Source organism: Cylas formicarius, unplaced genomic scaffold (assembly GCF_029955315.1).
Source record: "Cylas formicarius isolate icCylForm1 unplaced genomic scaffold, icCylForm1.1 PGA_scaffold_7__23_contigs__length_41026272, whole genome shotgun sequence".
NCBI classification, from domain to species: domain Eukaryota; kingdom Metazoa; phylum Arthropoda; class Insecta; order Coleoptera; family Brentidae; genus Cylas; species Cylas formicarius.
Window position 1 is genome coordinate 39,199,746 of NW_026844352.1, and position 19,720 is coordinate 39,219,465.

General features: G+C 35.0%; 1 protein-coding gene across 1 annotated transcript in view; it reads left to right on the forward strand.

The window, feature by feature from the left end:
* The window catches only part of LOC132705554 (D-beta-hydroxybutyrate dehydrogenase, mitochondrial), a 31,175-nt gene that overhangs the window by 4,921 nt on the left and 6,534 nt on the right, over positions 1-19,720 (forward strand). The window contains exon 2 of the mRNA XM_060676207.1: positions 19,366-19,559. Coding sequence (XP_060532190.1) covers positions 19,374-19,559 — 186 coding nt within the window. The 5' untranslated portion in view covers positions 19,366-19,373. The remainder of the gene's footprint in view (positions 1-19,365; positions 19,560-19,720) is intronic.

Below are 19,720 nucleotides of genomic sequence, written 5' to 3' on the forward strand. Positions count from 1 at the left end.
AACGGAACATCGGAGCGTTTCGGCTGAGGCACCCCAGCTGGTGCCACACAGTTTGGATATTATGTTGTTTCTTGTCTTAAGTTTGGCGGCTACGTTGCTTAAATGTTTTTTAAAGGAGAGTGTACGGTCTAAGGTGACACCCAGGTATTTCGAGTGCTTGTTATGTTTTAGTCGGGTTCCGTTAAATTCGACGTCAGTTCTGTGTTCGCCAACTTGTTGTTAAGGTGGAAGCAAGAAGTCTCAGTTTTGGTCACACTCGGTTTCAATCTCCATTTCGCAAAGAAACCATTCATGGCCATCAGATCTTCGCACAGTACATCTTCTGCAACGTGGAGGTTTTTATGTCTGAAGCCAAGAGCCATGTCGTCGGCATAGTTAAATTTTTTAGAGCGAGTTTCAGGTAGGTCTGACACATAAAGGTTAAATAGCAGAGGGGCAAGGACGGACCCCTGCGGTAAACCATTATTTAGTATTCTCTTTTTACTTGATTGATCATTCAAATGCACTTGGAATGAGCGATTGCTAAGCATGTTGTCGATAAGGCTTGTAGTTGCTTTGCATCTGGTGATGTTCAGAAGTTTGTATATAAGACCCTGGCGCCAGATCGTATCATAAGCCGCGGATAAATCTATGTAAACGAATGCCGATTTCTCCTGATTTTGGCAACCAGCTTCTATGAAGGTTGTAAGGCTGAGGACGGATTATGTCGTATATGCGGTTGTATATAAGTTTTTCCAGTAGTTTATAGCAGGAGCTGAGTAATGCGATGGGTTTATAGCTCTCTGGTCTGTCTTTATCTTTACCAGGCTTGAGCAATGAGATGATTTTTGAGTTTTTTAGTTTTGGTGGTATATAGCCATTGTGGAGAATCTCAGAGTAGAACTTAGTCAGCCAAGCCTTTGTTACAGATCCACTATAGGACAAGAACTCTACATGCAACCAATCATAGCCGGGCGCTTTACCTGTTTTCATTTTTTTTATAGCGTATTCAATCTCCTCTGTTGAGAAGGGTTTAGCGAAATCGGATTCTCTTGTGATGTTCTTTTTTAGCTTGATGTTTTTATTATTTGTTTTTTATAGCTTAAATTATCTGTGAAAATTTCAACTGGACAGACAGATGATTGAATGAATGTGATTTACAAAAAACATCACTTGTATCCAACAAATGTACTCTATAGGGAGTTTGTGATGTTCGACCGTTATACATTTATATGGTTTTTTTGTTTTATTTATCAGAATAAACCCAATGCCTAGAAGTGATTTCTATAAAAATTATTTTCAATATTTGGTCCTGCATTATGCAATAGCCTTCCATTAAAAATAAGACTGATGATAAGCATGTTAAATTAAATTAAATTAAATATGTGTTTTGTTATTGCCGGTCGAGTTTCTTTCCTGTGGACAGTAAGAATAAGGTGATTGTTATGTCCTGGAAATAAATGCTTGCGTATTTCTAAAGTCTACAAGCCTGAGTCATCTGCGTTTAGAATGTGAACTTCAGAGATATATGTCTTTTTTGTAGAATAGTATAATAATAATAATAATAATAATAATAATAATAATAATAATAATCATAATCGTAATAAAGCGGTATTCATTTAGACAAAATGCATTAAGTTAAATATTATTAGTTCGGAGAGATATCCAACCTGCTAAAGCAACCAGTCCCATAATTATCTGATTCTGATCATATATATGTTGCGTCGAATTTGGGTAATTGCGGATTTCATGTATTCAGGAATTTTTCGCTGAATTCACGAAATAGGCAGCAGTCTTGCGCATTTCATGTAATGGACAGAAGTTTTAGCAGAGGCTTAGATTTTAGCCTTAGCGACCGGTTAAAACCGGTATACCGAGTTACAAACATGTTCTGTAAAGAGCTTTTTTGTTTCTTCGAGAAGATCGAATAATAAAAAAAAATAATTAACACAAGATAATAAACTATTTTTATATTAAAAATATTAATGATTATTACAGCTTCTTCCAGCGTGAAAAGCTGAATTGCATAAATAGTTAGTTCTTACACATTTGCACCTATTTGAATTGCACATTCTTGAACAATTACAGCGTTTATATCCTTGTCCAAAACCAACTGAACCTTGACGAACAGGCGTACGAATATCTGTTTCATAATTAGGCACGTCGTTTAATTTAAATTTTTTGAATTTTGCTAACCAGGTATCTACAATGCCATGCTGTGTACCGACTTTAAATTTTCCTTTTTTTCTACCAAAACTATTCCAATGAGATTAGCTGGGACGTCTCTTCCTCTCTAGAGTTCACTAGTACTCTATATCCTATTAACCAAAAACTGAGCAAGTGCGAATCGGACTTGGGACTTGGGAATGGGACTTGGACTGGGCCATGATTACGGCTTCATGAAGGCCATGGCCGATAAGATCCTTGGTTTGGTCTATCCATCTTTCGGGTGACCTTCCCCGGACGTCTTCCTTCTACCTTTCCTTCGACTAGTAGTAGTTGCAGTAAGTCCGTTCTTCTTGCAATCTGGCCAATGAATGTTGGAAAGCTTCGATTTATTGTTTTTGACAGATTTAGATGGGTATTTAGTTATTGAAGAACGGCCTCATTGGTACGGTGGGCCGTCCAGGGTATCCGTAACAGCCGTCTGTACGTCCACATTTCAAAAGCTTCTTGATCGTCCAGGTTTTACCTCCATAAGGGGCAATCGGGAACACGAGTGAATTCAACTGTCTGTTGGGTACGGAGCCTTAAAAATTGAGTAATTGATTATTTACCCAGTGGTCTTAAAATACTATACTTTTTAAATGTTCTTTGTATTGCAAAATAAATTTATATTGGCCATCAGGTAAACTTTATGTATTAATTTTTTATGTATTAATTAATTAAAACGGTTAAATTTGTGTTGTTACACTGGTTGCCTATTTCAAATAATCGGCAAAAGATTGTGTGCTTATTTGGTGTATTCGTGCAAAAAATTCCGCCAATTCGGCGTAACATACATGAATTGATATAGTAAAATACAGCAAAAAAAATGTGGAAAGTAGGGAAAGGAAAAAATTACCACTTTAGTTAGGATTCTGTTTTCACACAGCACGAATACATTCGCTGCTGAGTGACATTTGATACAATCAGTGGCTATGATTTATCAAAAACGCGTATTAAACGAAGCTGACATGCTAAATTTGCTTAATTAAAATTTTAAAACGTTTTCCAAATGGAAGAAAAGCCGGTATGCACTAAAGCAAATTCCAGCGAGCAAGCACGTGTCAGGAATCGATGAATTCTTTTGCCTTTCAGATGAGGTATTAAGCCACGTCTTTGAAGTTTGACGATATGTGAACTGGCAAATTTGAAATTTAATTGAGACAAAATAAACTTGCACTTTCATGGCAGCTTTGACGTCGCATTGTATTGTATCGCTAACGACCACAATGGCGATTACACTGGACGCACATTCGAAAGCAGATTGTTATCGATAAACTTTAATTATCTTCAATTGCCGGCAACTCCGTAAAAGCAAATTAGCGTGATAAATCCGCACGCGGTGAAAGTTACACGATAATGTATAAATATAACAAGCTGCACGAAAATAACTCGCGAGCTGAAGAGTTTTGAAAGCTCGTCACGCTCACGCCGACCGATTTGCAGAAGCGTTTCCTCATTGGCTGCAAATCCTTTAATTAAATTTAAATTATAAAAGAGTAACATGCGTGTTTAAGCGATAAGATCCGGTCTATCAGTACCGTTTAAAATGCAATCGTTGATCTGATTATCAACACCGTCTACGTGAACATAACAATTTTCCAGAATCGATAAAAAATAGTCAAGTTTAAAACCTGCCATTGGAAATTTTCTATCCTCTAGATCAGGGGTCTCCAAACTTTTCAGCCTTAGGGCCATATTGATCACGCCAAGAAATTCTAAGGGCCAAAACAATATTATCATTAATTGTCGCCGGTGATAAAAAGTTGAATCAGTCCGCTGATGATGTAAAAGGAAGTTAATTTTTTGTCAGATGCCTCTAGCGATGGGGAAGTCTGATATATTATCTGTATCGTATGGGTTACCGTTATAATGGGGTACCCATATCGTATCGGCATAGTAATCATTGATTCCAAAAATAATAAAATACACAAGTAATCATTGATTAATTTATTCTTTAGTAATTGTTACTTCGGTTCCTAAAGAGTACTCAAGTAACGAATGTGTAAACTCCGAGAAGTGATCGAAATTTTTTTGAATGAAAAGCATAGCCCTCTTACTGAATTGCAAAACAACGCATGGCTGTGGAAGTTAGCATTCTATGTTGATTTAACAAAACATGTGAACGAACTGAATTTGAGATTACAAGGAGAAAACCAGCTTCTTCCTGATATCTACACTAACATCAAATCATTTCAAAAGAAATTATTACTGTTTCAGTCACAACTAGAGAGTAAATGTTTTTCACATTTTAAGATATGTGAAATATTTAGCCAAAGCAGTGAGACCGAGTTTCCTATCAATTTTGCAATCGAAACTTTGACTGCTTTAAAAATAAATTTTGATACTCGTTTCTCGGACTTTGATGCCATTGCGAATCAAATTAAGATTTTTCAGAATCCTTTCGAAACTGACATTGAAACCCTAGCCCCGGAACTTCAAATGGAAATGATTGACTTACAGTGCAGTGATATCATTAAGAACAAATATCAAAACTTATCCTTGTTGGAATTTTATAAGTGTCTTCCACTGACACAATTTGATAATTTGCATAAATTTGCTCGTGGAATGTTTTCTGTTTTTGGTACTACTTATCTGTGTGAGAAGACCTTTTCCAAAATGAAGTACACAAAAAATGTCTACAGATCTAAATTGACTGATGGGCATCTTAAATCTCTTTTAATAATTGGTACAAGTAAAATTAGCCCACAACTACAAACTATTGTCAGTGGAAAATCACAATTACATAAATCTCATTAGAATTTCATATGTCATTATGCTTGTTATAAGTTATTTTTTTATTTAAAATGTATAAAATGTTGGTTGAATTCATTTCAATAATTTGTTGGTTAATATATAATAACCTACAACAATGTTATGAGTAGTTAGCCCATGACCATATCAATGTAGATGTCATATTAATTAATATTCAACGTAAAAATAGATTACTTCAGTAAACTAAATTTATTTGCTATAAACAACATCTAATCTCTAGTAGATTTTTCTTTCAAGTACACAAGCTCCCCGCGGGCCGGACAAAATCTGTTCGCGGGCCGTAGTTTGGAGACCCCTGCTCTAGATGACAGATATTGTACATGTACATGTAAGCTACAATAAAATTAATCGAATTGATGAAGATGTTAATAAATATGAATTTTAAAAATTAAAAAGTTAAACAAATTCCCCGTCATTTTACTCAAACAGAACTTGTAATGGGTGTTTTTTTTCGATGTATAGTTGGCATTACTGTTCAAGATGCCGACCGATTTAACAGTTGTCAACTGATTTATTCTCAGTTTGGTTTGGCAATTCATCATGAATAGACTCAAGCCTGAACAGCGCTTGCAAATAGTGCAATTTTATTTCGAAAATAATGGTTCTGTGCGGAATACGTATCGCGCACTACGTCCGTTTTATCATCGACAGAATCGTTCATCAGAGCAGTTAATTCGATTAACCATGGAACGTTTTCGCACCACGTTTACTCTTATTGATAAGTCGCATCCCCACAGACGAGAGCGTAGCATTGAGGAAGACCCGAATGAGTCCATCCGCCATCTAGCACAGGAATTGGATCTGTGTCCATCCACTTCATGGAAGATTTTGAAGAAGGATCTTGGTTTACGTGCTTACAAAATCCAACTCGTGCAAGAATTGAAGCCAAACAATCGTCAAGTAAGGCGTAAGGCTCAAAACGAGATTGCCGTTGTTCCCGATTTTCATAAGCGAATTTTGTTTAGTGATGAAGCGCACTTCTGGTTGAATGGCCACGTCAACAAACAAATCTGCCGCATTTGGAGCGAAGCAAATCCTCAAGTGTATGTCGAAACACCGTTACATCCAAAAAACTGACTGTTTGGTGCGCTTTATGGGCTGGTCCGAACTTCTTCAAAAACGATGATGGCCAGAACGTTACAGTCAATGGTGATGGGTATAGATATAGTATATATATATCATTACTAACTCTTTCATTCCTGAATTGAATAACCATGATGTCCAGGAGATGTGGTTTCAACAAGACGGCGCAACATGTCTTGTGATTTAACACTGCTAGACTACTTCTGTGGGGCTATGTAAAGTTATTAGTCTATGCGGATAAGCCACTAACGCTTGACCATTTGGAAGACAACATTCGCCGTGTTATTGCCGATATACGGCCACAAATGTTGGAAAAAGTAATCGAAAATTGGACGTCCAGATTGGACTACATCCGCGCCAGCCGTGGCGGTCATATGCCAAAAATCATATTAAATGTGTAATGCCACAAGATTATCTTTCGGATAAATAAAATTCATGTCAATCGAATAATCCATCGTTGTTTTATTGCACCTATACCTTGAAAAAAAAACACCCTTTATATTCAGTTCAGTTCATACCACTACATTACCACTCTTCATTTCACTATAACATTACGTAGCGAATTACGATTTGTGCTTTGTCTCATCTTTACAACTGAATTAAAGGTCAAGGAGTCACTGTACTTTTCCTTCGATTATGAAATTCGTAAAAATTGAAAAAAATCGAGATCATTTCTTTTATACAATTGGACAGAATTACAAAAAAACATTGTCTTGCTAAGACTTCGCTACAAGACTAAGTTTTGCAGAAGATTTCGTTATTGGACCAAATTACTTTAAAACGCCAGAAAATCATTTTATTAACTATTGGGTTGTTCGGAAAGTCATTTCGTTTTTTTTGGGGAACATGAAAGCCAGTTTTCGTACAATGAATAAATATTTTATTAAATTATATATTGGCCATTCTGGTCCAACACCTTTTGCCATCTTTCTGGCAGTAACATAATTCCCCTCTCATAAAAGTTTTGGTCCTTGCTGGCAAAAAACTGGTTCAGGTGGTTTTTGACATCTTCATTTGAGGTAAAGGTTTTGCCATCCAAAAAATTTTGCAGGGACCGGAACAAACAGTAGTCGGAAGGCCCCAGATCTGGAGAATATGGTGGATGTTGCAGTACGTCCCATTCAAGCTGTAAAAGTTTTTGGCGAGTGACCAAACTTGTGTGAGGTCTCGCATTATCCTGGCGGAACACTACACCCTTCCTGTTGATTAATTCGGGCCTCTTCTCTTTAAGTGTATCATTCAACTTGTCCAGTTGATGACAATAGACTTCTGAATTAATCGTTGTATTCTCCGGCAAAAGCTCAAAAAAAACGATTCCTTTGACATCCCACCAAACGGAGAGCATCACCTTTTTTTGGTGAATGTTGGCTTTTGACACGCTTTGAGCCGGTTCATCATTTCTGCTCCATGACCTCTTGCGTTTAACATTGTTGTATACAACCCATTTTTCGTCCCCAGTAATAATCCGTTTCAAAAATGGATCATTTTCTTGAAGTTTGAGGAGCGAATCGCACACGTCAACGCGACGACACAAATTTCGCTCCGTAAGGACATGGGGCACCCACACATCGAGCTTCGAGGTTAAGCCCATGCCTTTCAAATGGCCATAAACAGTCGAATTCGACAAATTTAATCTCTCACCGATCTCTCGTGTGGTTATTCGACGATTTGCATCAACTAATGCCTTTATCGCATCTTTGTCAGCTTCGACCGGCCTTCCAGACCGTGGTGCATCTTCGACATCAAAATTGCCGGATCGAAATTTTGCAAACCAGTTCTGGCACTGGCGTACTGTTAACACGCCTTCTCCATACACATCCGTCAATTTTTTTCTCGCTTGGACAGCATTTTTACCTTTTCTGAAGTAAAAAAGTAAAATATGACGAAAATGCTGCTTATTGCTCTGCATATTTAAAAGGGCACCAACCAAAAACTACTGCTTAGAATTAATAGAACTTTTTCACACACAAGCCTTGCAATATCAGCTCTCAAGACATATAATGGTTATGCGGCTTAAGTGTGAAGTTGGTTTCGAAAAAACGTAATTAAGTCCTCTGATGGGAAAAAACGAAATGACTTTCCGAACAACCTTATATATTATTTGAGAAAAATGAAAGGATGTACGAGGCGTGTCGTATAATTTAGAATAAATCAGATTTTCGAGATATTTGTGCTATACACCGGTATGAAGACAACTTTAGGAATTAAATACATGAGTTCCTAGTTAAATCGTTTTTTTTTTAACGAAAAATTTCTAACGAGTCGCTTCTGCGAAGTTAACCAAGATCGCAAGGTAATCAGATTCGAAATAATTACGGACAAGTGTTTTAATGCAATAAGAATCATCGACTTGTTAAAATTGTTTAATTACCTCGTGTATGTTTTATTTATACCGGATTGGTGTAACATTGCACAAACACGCATTCGCGCTTTTTTTAGATATTGTTCACCTTTGCTTGTTGTTTAGTTATCAGAGCATATGTCGTTTTATTGCTCGATCGTTAAACAATCGCAGTCCAATTTTATGGACACCTAAATGATGTCAAATTCTAAAAATATTTTAAAATTTTACCAAAACACATCTGGAAAACTCCCGAAAATTTTTAGAATCAAATACATAACTGGAGTTAATTTTACACATTATAATAACAAATAAAGTATATTTGGTAGTATTTATTTTCAGATTCGTCAGAACTTTTAGAATATTTAGTGCCCTACAACCTAAATATAATTATCATTGCTACTATGAAATAAACGATATTATATAATATATATGTATAGAACTTTAAGTTGCAATAAAACAACGATAGATTATTCGATTGACATGAATTTTATTTATCCGAAAGATAATCTTGTGGCATTACATTTTAAATATGATTTCTGGCATATGACCGCCACGGCTGGCGCGGATGTAGTCCCATCTGGACGTCCAACATTTGTGGCCGTATATCGGCAATAACACGGCGAATGTTGTCTTCCAAATGGTCAAGCGTTTGTGGCTTATCCGCGCAGACCAATGACTTTACATAGCCCACAGAAAATAGTCTAGCGGTGTTAAATCACAAGATCTTGGAGGAGAATTCGTGTCTTTCAATAAATCGATTGTGGCACGAGCTGTGTGACATGTTGCGCCGTCTTGTTGAAACCACATCTCCTGGACATCAAGGTTATCCAATTCAGGAATGAAAGAGTTAGTAATCATAGCTCTATACCGATCACCATTGACTGTAACGTTCTGGCCATCATCGTTTTTGAAGAACTACGGACCAATGATTCCACCAGCCCATAAAGCGCACCAAACAATCAGTTTTTCTGGATGTAACGGTGTTTCGACATACACTGGAGGATTAGCTTCGCTCCAAATGCGGCAGTTTTGTTTGTTGACGTAGCCATTCAACCAGAAGTGCGCTTCATCCCAAAACAAAATTCGCTTATGAAAATCGGGAACAACGGCAATCTCGTTTTAGACCCATTCGACGAATCTACGCCTTACTTGATGATCGTTTGGCTTCAATTCTTGCACGAGTTGGATTTTGTAAGCACGTAAACCAAGATCCTTCCGCAAAATCTTCCATAAAATGTCCATTCCATTCCATTCGGGTCTACTTCAATGCTACGCTCTACAGCAGCAATAGCTTCTTCTGTACGCACCGTACGGCGTCTCTGGGGATGCGAGTTATCAATAAGAGTAAACGTGGTGCGAAAACGTTCCATGGTTAATCGAATTAACTGCTCTGATGGACTATTTTGTCGACGATAAAATGGACGTAGTGCGCGATACGTATTCCGCACAGAACCATTATTTTCGAAATAAAATTGCACTATTTGCAAGGGTTGTTCAGGCGTGAGTCTATTCGTGCTGAATTGCCAAACCAAACTGAGAATAAATCACTTGACAGCTGTTAAATCGGTCGCCATCTTTAACAGTAATGCCAACTTAAGTTCTATACCTCGAAAAATAACAAACAAGGTACCAAAAATATGTCCATGTTTATTCTTAAAAATAAAATGGTGCTGTAAATATTTTTCTGTTTTTTAAATATTTATTTTTTGTTTCTAAACTACTGATGAATAACTTGTTTTCAATTCTATCACATTGACAATGTATCCAGATTTAAAATCTATGAAGGACTTCTATTGCTTGGCGGTTTTTTTTTTGCTTTCACATTATATACTCTGTATCATGCTAACTTGTCGGATCTTTCGCTTCACTTTCCTAATCTTTTAATCGATTAATATGAAACGTTTTACTGCCTCCAACCAAATATAGAAGAAACTTAACATTTTTGGGATCATTTGTGTCGGCCTGTCGCTGATTTCGCTTAAAACTTTTAACAAATGTGCGACAGTTTCGGAAGTTTTTACGAAGCAATTACCGTTAAGTTGCCCGACGAGCGTATTTAATGGGATTTCTCTGTTTTTTTTTTTAGTTTTACAGATTAAATTCTCTAATATCTACCCTTATTCAGGTTAATATTTTACTACTTTGATATATTAATTATTAAATAATTAATCTCTTATATCTACTAAAACTATCTACGAAAACTTTTCGAAAATCTAAAAAAAGCACCAACGCCCAATATTGTAAAGCAACGAAAAATCTCCATCCAGTTTAAATGACAACCCTCAAAATACCATTTATCGCGAATTTTGGAAAATTAAATGATTTCTACTGCATTGGGTGCGACAAACGCTTGCGACGAATTTCAATTTAATTAAAGTCCGTTATATTAATGATTGTCCCTCGACGTCTAACGGACTGGGGGATGAAACTCTGAAGGACGCCTTATAATTACTTAGTTATGGGAACACCGAATGGCCACGCAGTTTAAGGCTGCGCAAGTATTAATAATTGTGCATTCAACTTACAGCATAAACAACCGAACTGGCGTTATTTAGGCAAATACCTATCTAAATTGTAGTATTTAGTATTAGTACACTACACTATTAGTTAGACTATTCCCACAAATAAAATTGAGTTTGTTTCCGAAATTAAATATTTAGGGGTGATCTTGGATCCACAATTATGAAGATTTAAATAAATTACAGTTACAACAATATAGGGTTATGAGAGTCATCCTGAACTGCGATAGATATACTCCTATAAAGAGTATGTTAGACCAGCTAAATTGGCTAATTGTCGGGCAGTTCATTAGAAGAGCAAGTTTAATGTTGGTTTATGGAATTGCGCACGATCACCAACCAGGCTATCTTAAATTATGGTTGGAAAAAAGATCAAACTTTTATCAATATAATATACGTTCCAATCAGCACTTCAATGTTTCTATGGTAAAAGCAACAAATTTGCAGAAAACTCTATTCTACGATGGTGGTTGTAATTTTAATGAACTGCCGGATAATATTAAGGGCGCGCCTTGCCCAAGAGTGTTCAAGAAGCGGGCTATTTGCGAAGTTTATAGTTTTGTTTATGCAAATTTTACTTGCTTATGTAAATAGCCAAGTGCTAAATAAATAAATAAATAAATAATAAATAATAAACAAAAGGGATACTTGGGCACATCTTCTTCAGGTTGTTTTGGTTTCTTTTTGATTGATTTACTGCATCTTGACTATAGCAACTTATTGTAGCAGACAAGCAGGCGGATACTAATTGTGATAATATACACAAATTTGGATGTCCGGAAAACTCCGAGAACCCCAGAAGTGCCTAAGTTGATAAAACTTCGTTCATCTAATTTAATTTCCTTTACGTGAACAGTTAAGTCCAATTGATTCTGTTTTTGCACTGGTATATTTAGCAGATCAGGAAACAATATTTGCTGGATACTAGTGTCGATTGCTCTAGCATCATTAGTTATTATTTGATGATTAAGTTTCATGCCGCATCAATTTGGAAGTTCAATTGTGTTCGTTCAGTTGATATTTTGATATTCGTCTTCAGTGTCACCTTTATATTTAACGTTTTGTTCCCACTGATTGGAATGTTCCAAATGATTGACAATTGGTTGTATGATTTTTAGTTCGGTTTTTGGGCAGTTCAATTTTTCAACAAGGCGATTTCGCAAGTGCTACTATCTTCATTTTTTTCAATTCGGTTATCATATCTTATGGGAATTGAATAGAAATACAAATGTTCAAAAATTGTCGGATAAGTTATTGGTACTCTCAGAAAGTAATTAATTTTATTAAAATAAAGCAGTCAACCTTAAGTAATCTCTTAAGTAAAATCATTTGTTCTGTTTCTATTTTATTATGCAAAATAAAAAGTGGTTAGTATTAATTATGGTGAATCAATTTGAGATAGTTATCGAAGTTTCGAACCTTGTAAAATTGATAGACTAACTTCGTAATCATAATCTGTATCAATAAAGTAATTCCCCCTATAAGCCGATTTTTGAACACTTCGACTTATTTGATTAATCTTCCATGCTAAGAATTTGTCATTTTGACACGTTTGCTGCAATGTCTCGTTAAATGTTTTGGGAATATTAAAGTATAAACAATTTTGTTATATAATGCTTCCAGTTAACTCGTTTTGGTTGTGCTACAAGTTTGAAATAAAATTCTAGCACTCTCGCATGTTCGGATGAGACAGAATACCTGACATTTTACGGTCAACCCTATTTTCTGAATTGCTGATTATTAATTTTGCAATGTTCTCCCTTTTTGAGTATAATTCATTCATTGCCAATATTATTGGGGTTAGCGCAAACATTAAAGAATAAGGTGTATTCTATCATTTTTGCATTTCCTAAATTCACTGGAATAATTCAGGGTTGTCGTTTTTCGTCAAGGCGATAAGAAAAGCACGTAAGCGGTACTACAGGACATCGATGGAATAAAAGTTTTCGGTTTTCAGAAATTTACTTCGGCAAATACTAATCACCAATAGTTCCGTTTTCCGATTGATCACCAGTTGCATCAACTAACTACTCGGGATGATCGTTTCCTTCTCTAAAAATTTCGTTACAAGAACATATCTTAACCAAGTGAAAGGGAAAGTGAAAAACCAACGTTTTCTTATGAAGAAATAGGACTCCACTGGGTCGGCATTTTAGGATATTTGCTGGTGAGACAACTCGTGTTCGAATTTGGTTTCGCAATGAATAATGAACTTATATCAGAAAAGTATAAATGTTAATGATAATACAGTACTTTACACTCTTATTCCGCTACACGTAAAAATATACAGTGTGGTCGAAAAGTCGTACCTAAATTAAATACTGATTAATAATTTTTTAGAACATTTTTAATTTAGTTTCTTACTTGTTCACATTTTTACGTAATTCATTTATTTTTCAGCGACAGTTATTAAAACTTATTTTAACAGCACCAACAATGTGTATTATTGAAGAAAAACATAAAACAGTTCTAAATTTAACCTTGAATTATGATAATGTATATGTAATTACAATATTACAAAAATATAATCATAAATATTTTAGAGAAAAGGGTTAAAAACAAAGATGAGACGTTGATGCTTGAGTACTTTGAGTATTAAGAATTTCGCAAGTATAATCTTATTATTTATGGCAATAAACAAGCAGAACATTTTATGACAAAGCTTTTTATGGACTATTGAAATTTGTACAGTTGCGTCTATGAAAATCTAGTACAAAAACATATCTCATAATTCCTGGTCTATTATAAAAAAGAATCTGATTAGATACCTAATAACTTTCTGTGTCACAAATTTTTAAAATGACACAGGGCAAACACAGGTTTGAGACTGTCATATATCATCCATTAGTCAAAAAACACTTAATAGTCTAGGATTTAAATATTTCTTCTCAAAAAGTTGTAAATCTGGCCAGATTGCCATTAGCATTTTTGAATTTTGCATGTTCAAAAACCCTACAATAGTAAATTTTACCAAAATTAAAAATATATACCAGCACTGACAGCACTTCTTAAAAAATAGATACCCATTAAGATCCCAAATTATCGCTTATTATTTTTCAATCATTTATCATTTTCAATCACCAACTTCCGAAAAAATGGTTAAATACACACTGATGCACCGTCATTAAATGAATACAAATTAAAAAATTTTCAAGTTTCAATAACAATATGGCGAGTAGCAACGCGAATCAAAACAAAAGTTTGTTTATTTATAATAGCCAGGTAACTAGATTACTGAAATGTAATGGATTTAGCGCAAGATTTTTAAGTTGGAGTTTTTGATTTCTCGCCAGCTTTTGAGGAAAATTCGCCTGTGTGCCGCGGAGGTGTGTTAACTAGCTCCTCGCACGTAAGAAAATATTCATTGCCAACGGTACTAAATATTTCAACATTTTCAACTCCTATTAATTATTGCATAACAAAATCCAAGTTGATTCTATCGTCGTTTTTATCTGCACGAGACCGTTAAGCAAATCAAGGAAATTACAATTGGTAAGACTTTTTCTGTTAACGTAGAAACGGTCTCGAAAGGAAACTGGTAACTGCATACTTTGCGTCTAATCCAGTATGAGATTCACTGCAGTCTTCCATATCCGTATTCAGGTCCGTATTTAATTAAGGTGAACAGAAACAGTACCTAAATATTTTAAGATTTTTTTTTGTTAACAGATGCACATTTTGACTTTATGTGAAATGAAGCACTCGGTATCTCTTCCTTGAGAACGCAGAGGAATTCTCGTGTGCTGTGTGAACTGCGGAACTGCGGTGCCAATCCTCCGTCTGCGGTTTAGTTCCCGCTTAAAAGCCTGCTCTGCACCATGTATAGAAAGTTGTAGTCCTTTCAGATTATCTTCAGCCGATTTTCAGTTTATTGTTAATCATTAACGTAGTAGCAAAGATTGTCTCGATTTAACAACACTTTAACTTTTCTGGATTCGTTAAAATGTTTTTGGTCTATCTCTTTAGAGAAAGTGCTGATCGGTGTCCGAGCATTCAACAAGTATTCTTCTTAGGCTGTCAACGCAGCCCTGTGCGGATTCATTTAGATTGCTTGTATCTATGCTTTGCGTATCACTACAAATAAAATTTACTTTCACTTTTCACTTTTGTTGTAGGAAATAAGAGTCTAACACGCAACTGTAATAGGCAGTAAAAGTGATATCGATGTCTTTTATTTTGAGAAAAATGTTATTTATAGTGATGGTGCAGGCCGCCCTCTAGCGGCGACACAAGGTAATCTAAACCAATCTGCGCAGGGTAGCGTTGATAAGCTCTTATCAATAACTTAATTTAACAAAATGCATTGAGTTGTTCCGAAGTTATTGACATTTATTTTCGAAAATGTTTGGATACCCTTCCACAACTTCCTCTTACGAGATACAGTGTTTAACGAAAAAATATCCATAATATAAGATTATTTTGCAAAAAGTGGGATTTGATACTTAAGGATTCCATTACGCTCCCCGCTAGTCATTCCAGAAACTTGAAAATAATTTACAGCATTTTCCGCCGTTTTAGTTGCAAATTATTTTGTAAAGCAGCAGAATAGAAATGAGCGGAAACGTGGTTGCTTATTTAACCGTGACAACAACAAAATAAATTCATTCTTTTATTATGATTAGGACAATTCTCTTATTAGTAAAACCTTGGAAATTATTAGAATTTCAATCATTCGAGGAATCAATACCTGACGTGGTATTGAAATTACCTACGCCGATGCCAGACCATTAATAATATTAACCGGTTTGTGTACATACCGGTCACATGACCCGCACGAGCTATACATCAACAGGTTTACGTTGGTTCAATCTTCGAGAAGCGCCATTTAACAGACCACAATTTTAGACGTCTTCGTCGTATGATTTTACTGGAAATCAATCAATGTTATCGTTTCCTATTATTAATACAGCAACATCGGTAGATGTTGAGTCAAACTGACGATAATTCAGCCCAGTCTGCAAGATGCAATATTTATATTTTGGATTTTTTCCATGCCACTGCTAAGTTCGATCATTTAGAACTGGTGCGAGAAAATCGGGGCAAAGTTTCTCCTCGATGAAAAATGTAAACCAAGTCGAAATCACGAAAGATTGAAGTCGAAAAGTACGAAAAAGTGGAAACAATATTCAAGAAGCAACTGTAGCACCTTGATGCGATGAGGCAACCAATTACAGTCCAGTTTCGGATCTATTGTTTCAAAAAGTCAACATGCTCATAAAGACAAATTGCAGAGAAATTGAATGGTTTATTAGAATAATCGCAAGTCGTCAATAAAGGATTTGTTTATAAAAACTACCTTTCAGTGCAACCTACATCAAAATTAAATCTAAGAGAATTGCCCAAAAATTGGTTTTAAAGAGCACAAACATGTATATAATATATACAAAACATAAATATCGCATGTTAATCAAACGTTAAAAACCCCATGTGGCTCAATTTAATGCTAAATACATTTTGTCATAAAGTTTAGCCACTTAATTAAAACATTCGAATACCAAAAATTATCTTTATTAAGTGGTAAAACTTAAAAAACAACCTTTAAAAACAACAACAAACAACAGCGCTTAAAAAATGATGGTCATATATCATATATCAATGATGGTTACACATAAATTGTAAATGTAAACAGGACCGCTGGAAGAAATTAATTAATTTTTACCATTTACTTTTCTGCAGCACTTTTCTAACGTCACGCTAATTTATTTACACGAAATAATTCCTCGGAGGACTGATAAATTTGCTCCGTGCACTTCATTAAAATCTGCTTAATCTAGTCGAGCTAACGACATCCTAATTTATGCAACCAGCCTTATTAGATTGCCTCGTAATGGAGAAACTTGAGCATGTTATATCCGGCTTATTCATTGCTCTGCGCTTTAAATTCGTCACGTAACAATGTTAATATATCAGTTTAGTTTTTATTTGCTAACTTGTTCCTATTGCAACGGGGTTCTACTATTTTAAACGACCAAAAATTGTCGATGTTGTCAGCAATGAGGCATGCCATTGCGTCAAATACCTCCTAAGGTCACCTTAACATTCCTACGTGGGTTGGGCTCGGTGTGGAAATCGCTACGCGTCTACTGCGTGTAGTCAAGCGTCCCGTCGTTATATATAGGGTGAATCAACGAAATTTTTATGAAAATTTGGTCATTTATAGAACCGTCGAGCTAATGTCACCGTTGATATTTTACGCTGTTGCTTTCTGAATATTTTTCAAAATCGGAACAAAGTCAGTTGTCTGGCAAACTAACTAGAAGTATTCGAAAACAGAAATAATTTGTACGAAAATGTCAAGAACGGCAATAGGAAAGCAAGTTTGTAATGCGAATCATGAAAATGTCGTGGTATAAATGTAGCAATAAAATATTTTTGAGCCTTCGACCGATTTCAACGAAGAAACTCAAAAGAAATTAAAAAATCAAATTTGTTCTACTTGGGAAAACAGAGTAATATGTAAAAGATAATTAGCAAGTCACACTAACAGATAAAATAAGTTACGCAATAATACGGATACATAGAGACATAACAACACTGGTATAGCCCAATAATCCATAATGTTATGCATATTATAAATGGTAGATAGATAGCATAAACAAATTAATACAAAAAAAAATAGCATTTGCTCATCCAAAGAAATACCATAGCCCCAAACCATTAAACTTTTGCCTAAAGCTGAACATGGGAAGGGGCTGAAATTTTGATAAAGGGTGTTTTCTAACTGAATGTCAATAATTAAGGGTGTGATTTTTGGGTCTACTTTAAAAAGAAAACTTTATATGAACGTATGACCAAAACATCCTAACTATTGAGATACAGGGTGGTAAAGTTTTTCAAAAATATTTTTTTTTAATAACAGTAATACCACTTTAGATATATTAATGAAATTTAGTGTCCCACATTTTTTTAAAATACACCAGCGGCGGGCGGATTTCTCTTAACACTATTCTCACAATCTTCAATCATTACTAAAGAAATTTAATTTCTTGATTTTGTCAATCTGACGTACGATTTACGTTTAAAAGAAACCTATTTTTTGTATGGTCATAACAATATTACTAATATGACAGCATGCAGATAAATTAGTTTTTATTTTTAAGTGAACTTCGTGAGATGGACTAAAAAAATTATGAGATCAAATCTATCTGCTCATAAATGATTGCAAATGTCTTTTTTTTTTTGGAGAAAATCAAGTGTCTACGAAAAATAAAATTTTAATTAAGTAGGTCGTAGGAAGACTTCTTTTTACTTTTACACATACATATAATAACATAGCATCCTAACAAAAAGATAAATAATAAACGATTCTTATTTTTAAAAAATGCTCTCTACTAATAATAATTTTTAACAACAGTGTTTCGGATTAAATAGCTAGAAGCTCTTATACGATCCTTCAGCTCTTCTACAGTGTTAACTGAGGTACGATAGACCAGATCTTTAAGCTGCCCCTATAAGAAAAAGGCCAAACCATTTGAATGTTCAAATTCTACAACTGCATGGTGGTTTTCATAGGCCCAAATATTGTGGAAATCTCTGATTACACTACTGAAAAGTTAGCTATCTGTAAATAGTATTTCCTGGTCAAACAAGGGATAATGCGCAAATTTATTCCCTGTAACGCTTGGACTCGTTGATTATGATATGGTTTCAATAGAAAATCGAAAGACGTGCGAGATATTAAGATTATTTCCAATTTTTCTAGTACTAAGTTCTGGATTTTGATTAACGCAATTTAAAACTGCGTCTTCAATTTCTGAAGTTTTTACAGTCCGATGGACAACTTTTAAATGATAATTTGACCTTCTATTGAGAAAGGGCTTTTGATATAATCCCCTAGCTTCCGGCGTCAACCATACATAAAATGCATATCTGCCAACTCAAAATAACAATGTTCGGATATTTTCACCAAATTGATAAGATGCGAAGAACCGAATTTACAAACTAATGTCAAACATCTGTCAAACAACCGCCTTGACAACAGAATTAATAATTCTTACAGACACAGCCATTACATTTATAAGAAATAATTATAAAAATTTCAAAAATACACCTCAGAGGTACTTCGTATTCATACTTCGATTTTTTGAAGCATTTTAATAAAACAGACAATTACTTAAGTGCATGCAGAGAAGAGATTTCGTTTAATTTTTAATTTTAATAGAAATCAGTGGCGTACCATCAATATCTGCCAAAATAGGCAGGTAAAATTCCGTAGGTCCGTCACTGGTGTGCCAAATTTCATTAAAATATCTACAGTGGTAATGCGGATGTTAAAAAAATATATTTTATTCTTGAAAACTTTACCAAAAAATAAGACGTTTAGGACATATGTTCATAAGAAGTTTTCTTTTTAAAGTAGACCCAAAAACATTGCATTGTAGGGGTGGGCCCCTGTATTCAATTAATACTTAAAGTCGAGATGATGGTTCTCGCTCACATAACACCTAATATTATTTATAGATTCCACAATGATGGACTCACAGACGATGTTAGTGCTGTCGCTGCAGCTAGTGGCGTTATTTTCCATAGCAGGAGCACTGTTACTGTACCTGTTGTGCAAAATTCGTGCTAACGAGTCGATTTCATCGGAAGCGTCGACGGGAGGAGGAAAACCAATACTGGTTACATGCTGCGATAACGTTATCGGCTTGCAGGTTTGTTGTGTCTATATTTTCTCGATAAATTTAAATATTGATAATTTGATAATCTTTAATTTTGGCTTTCGATTACCGTCATGGAATTTTCGAAAAAAAGACATTTTGGTTAGGCTCATCGTTTTGGAAGTTAAAAAGTAGCCAAATAATTTTTCAAAGAA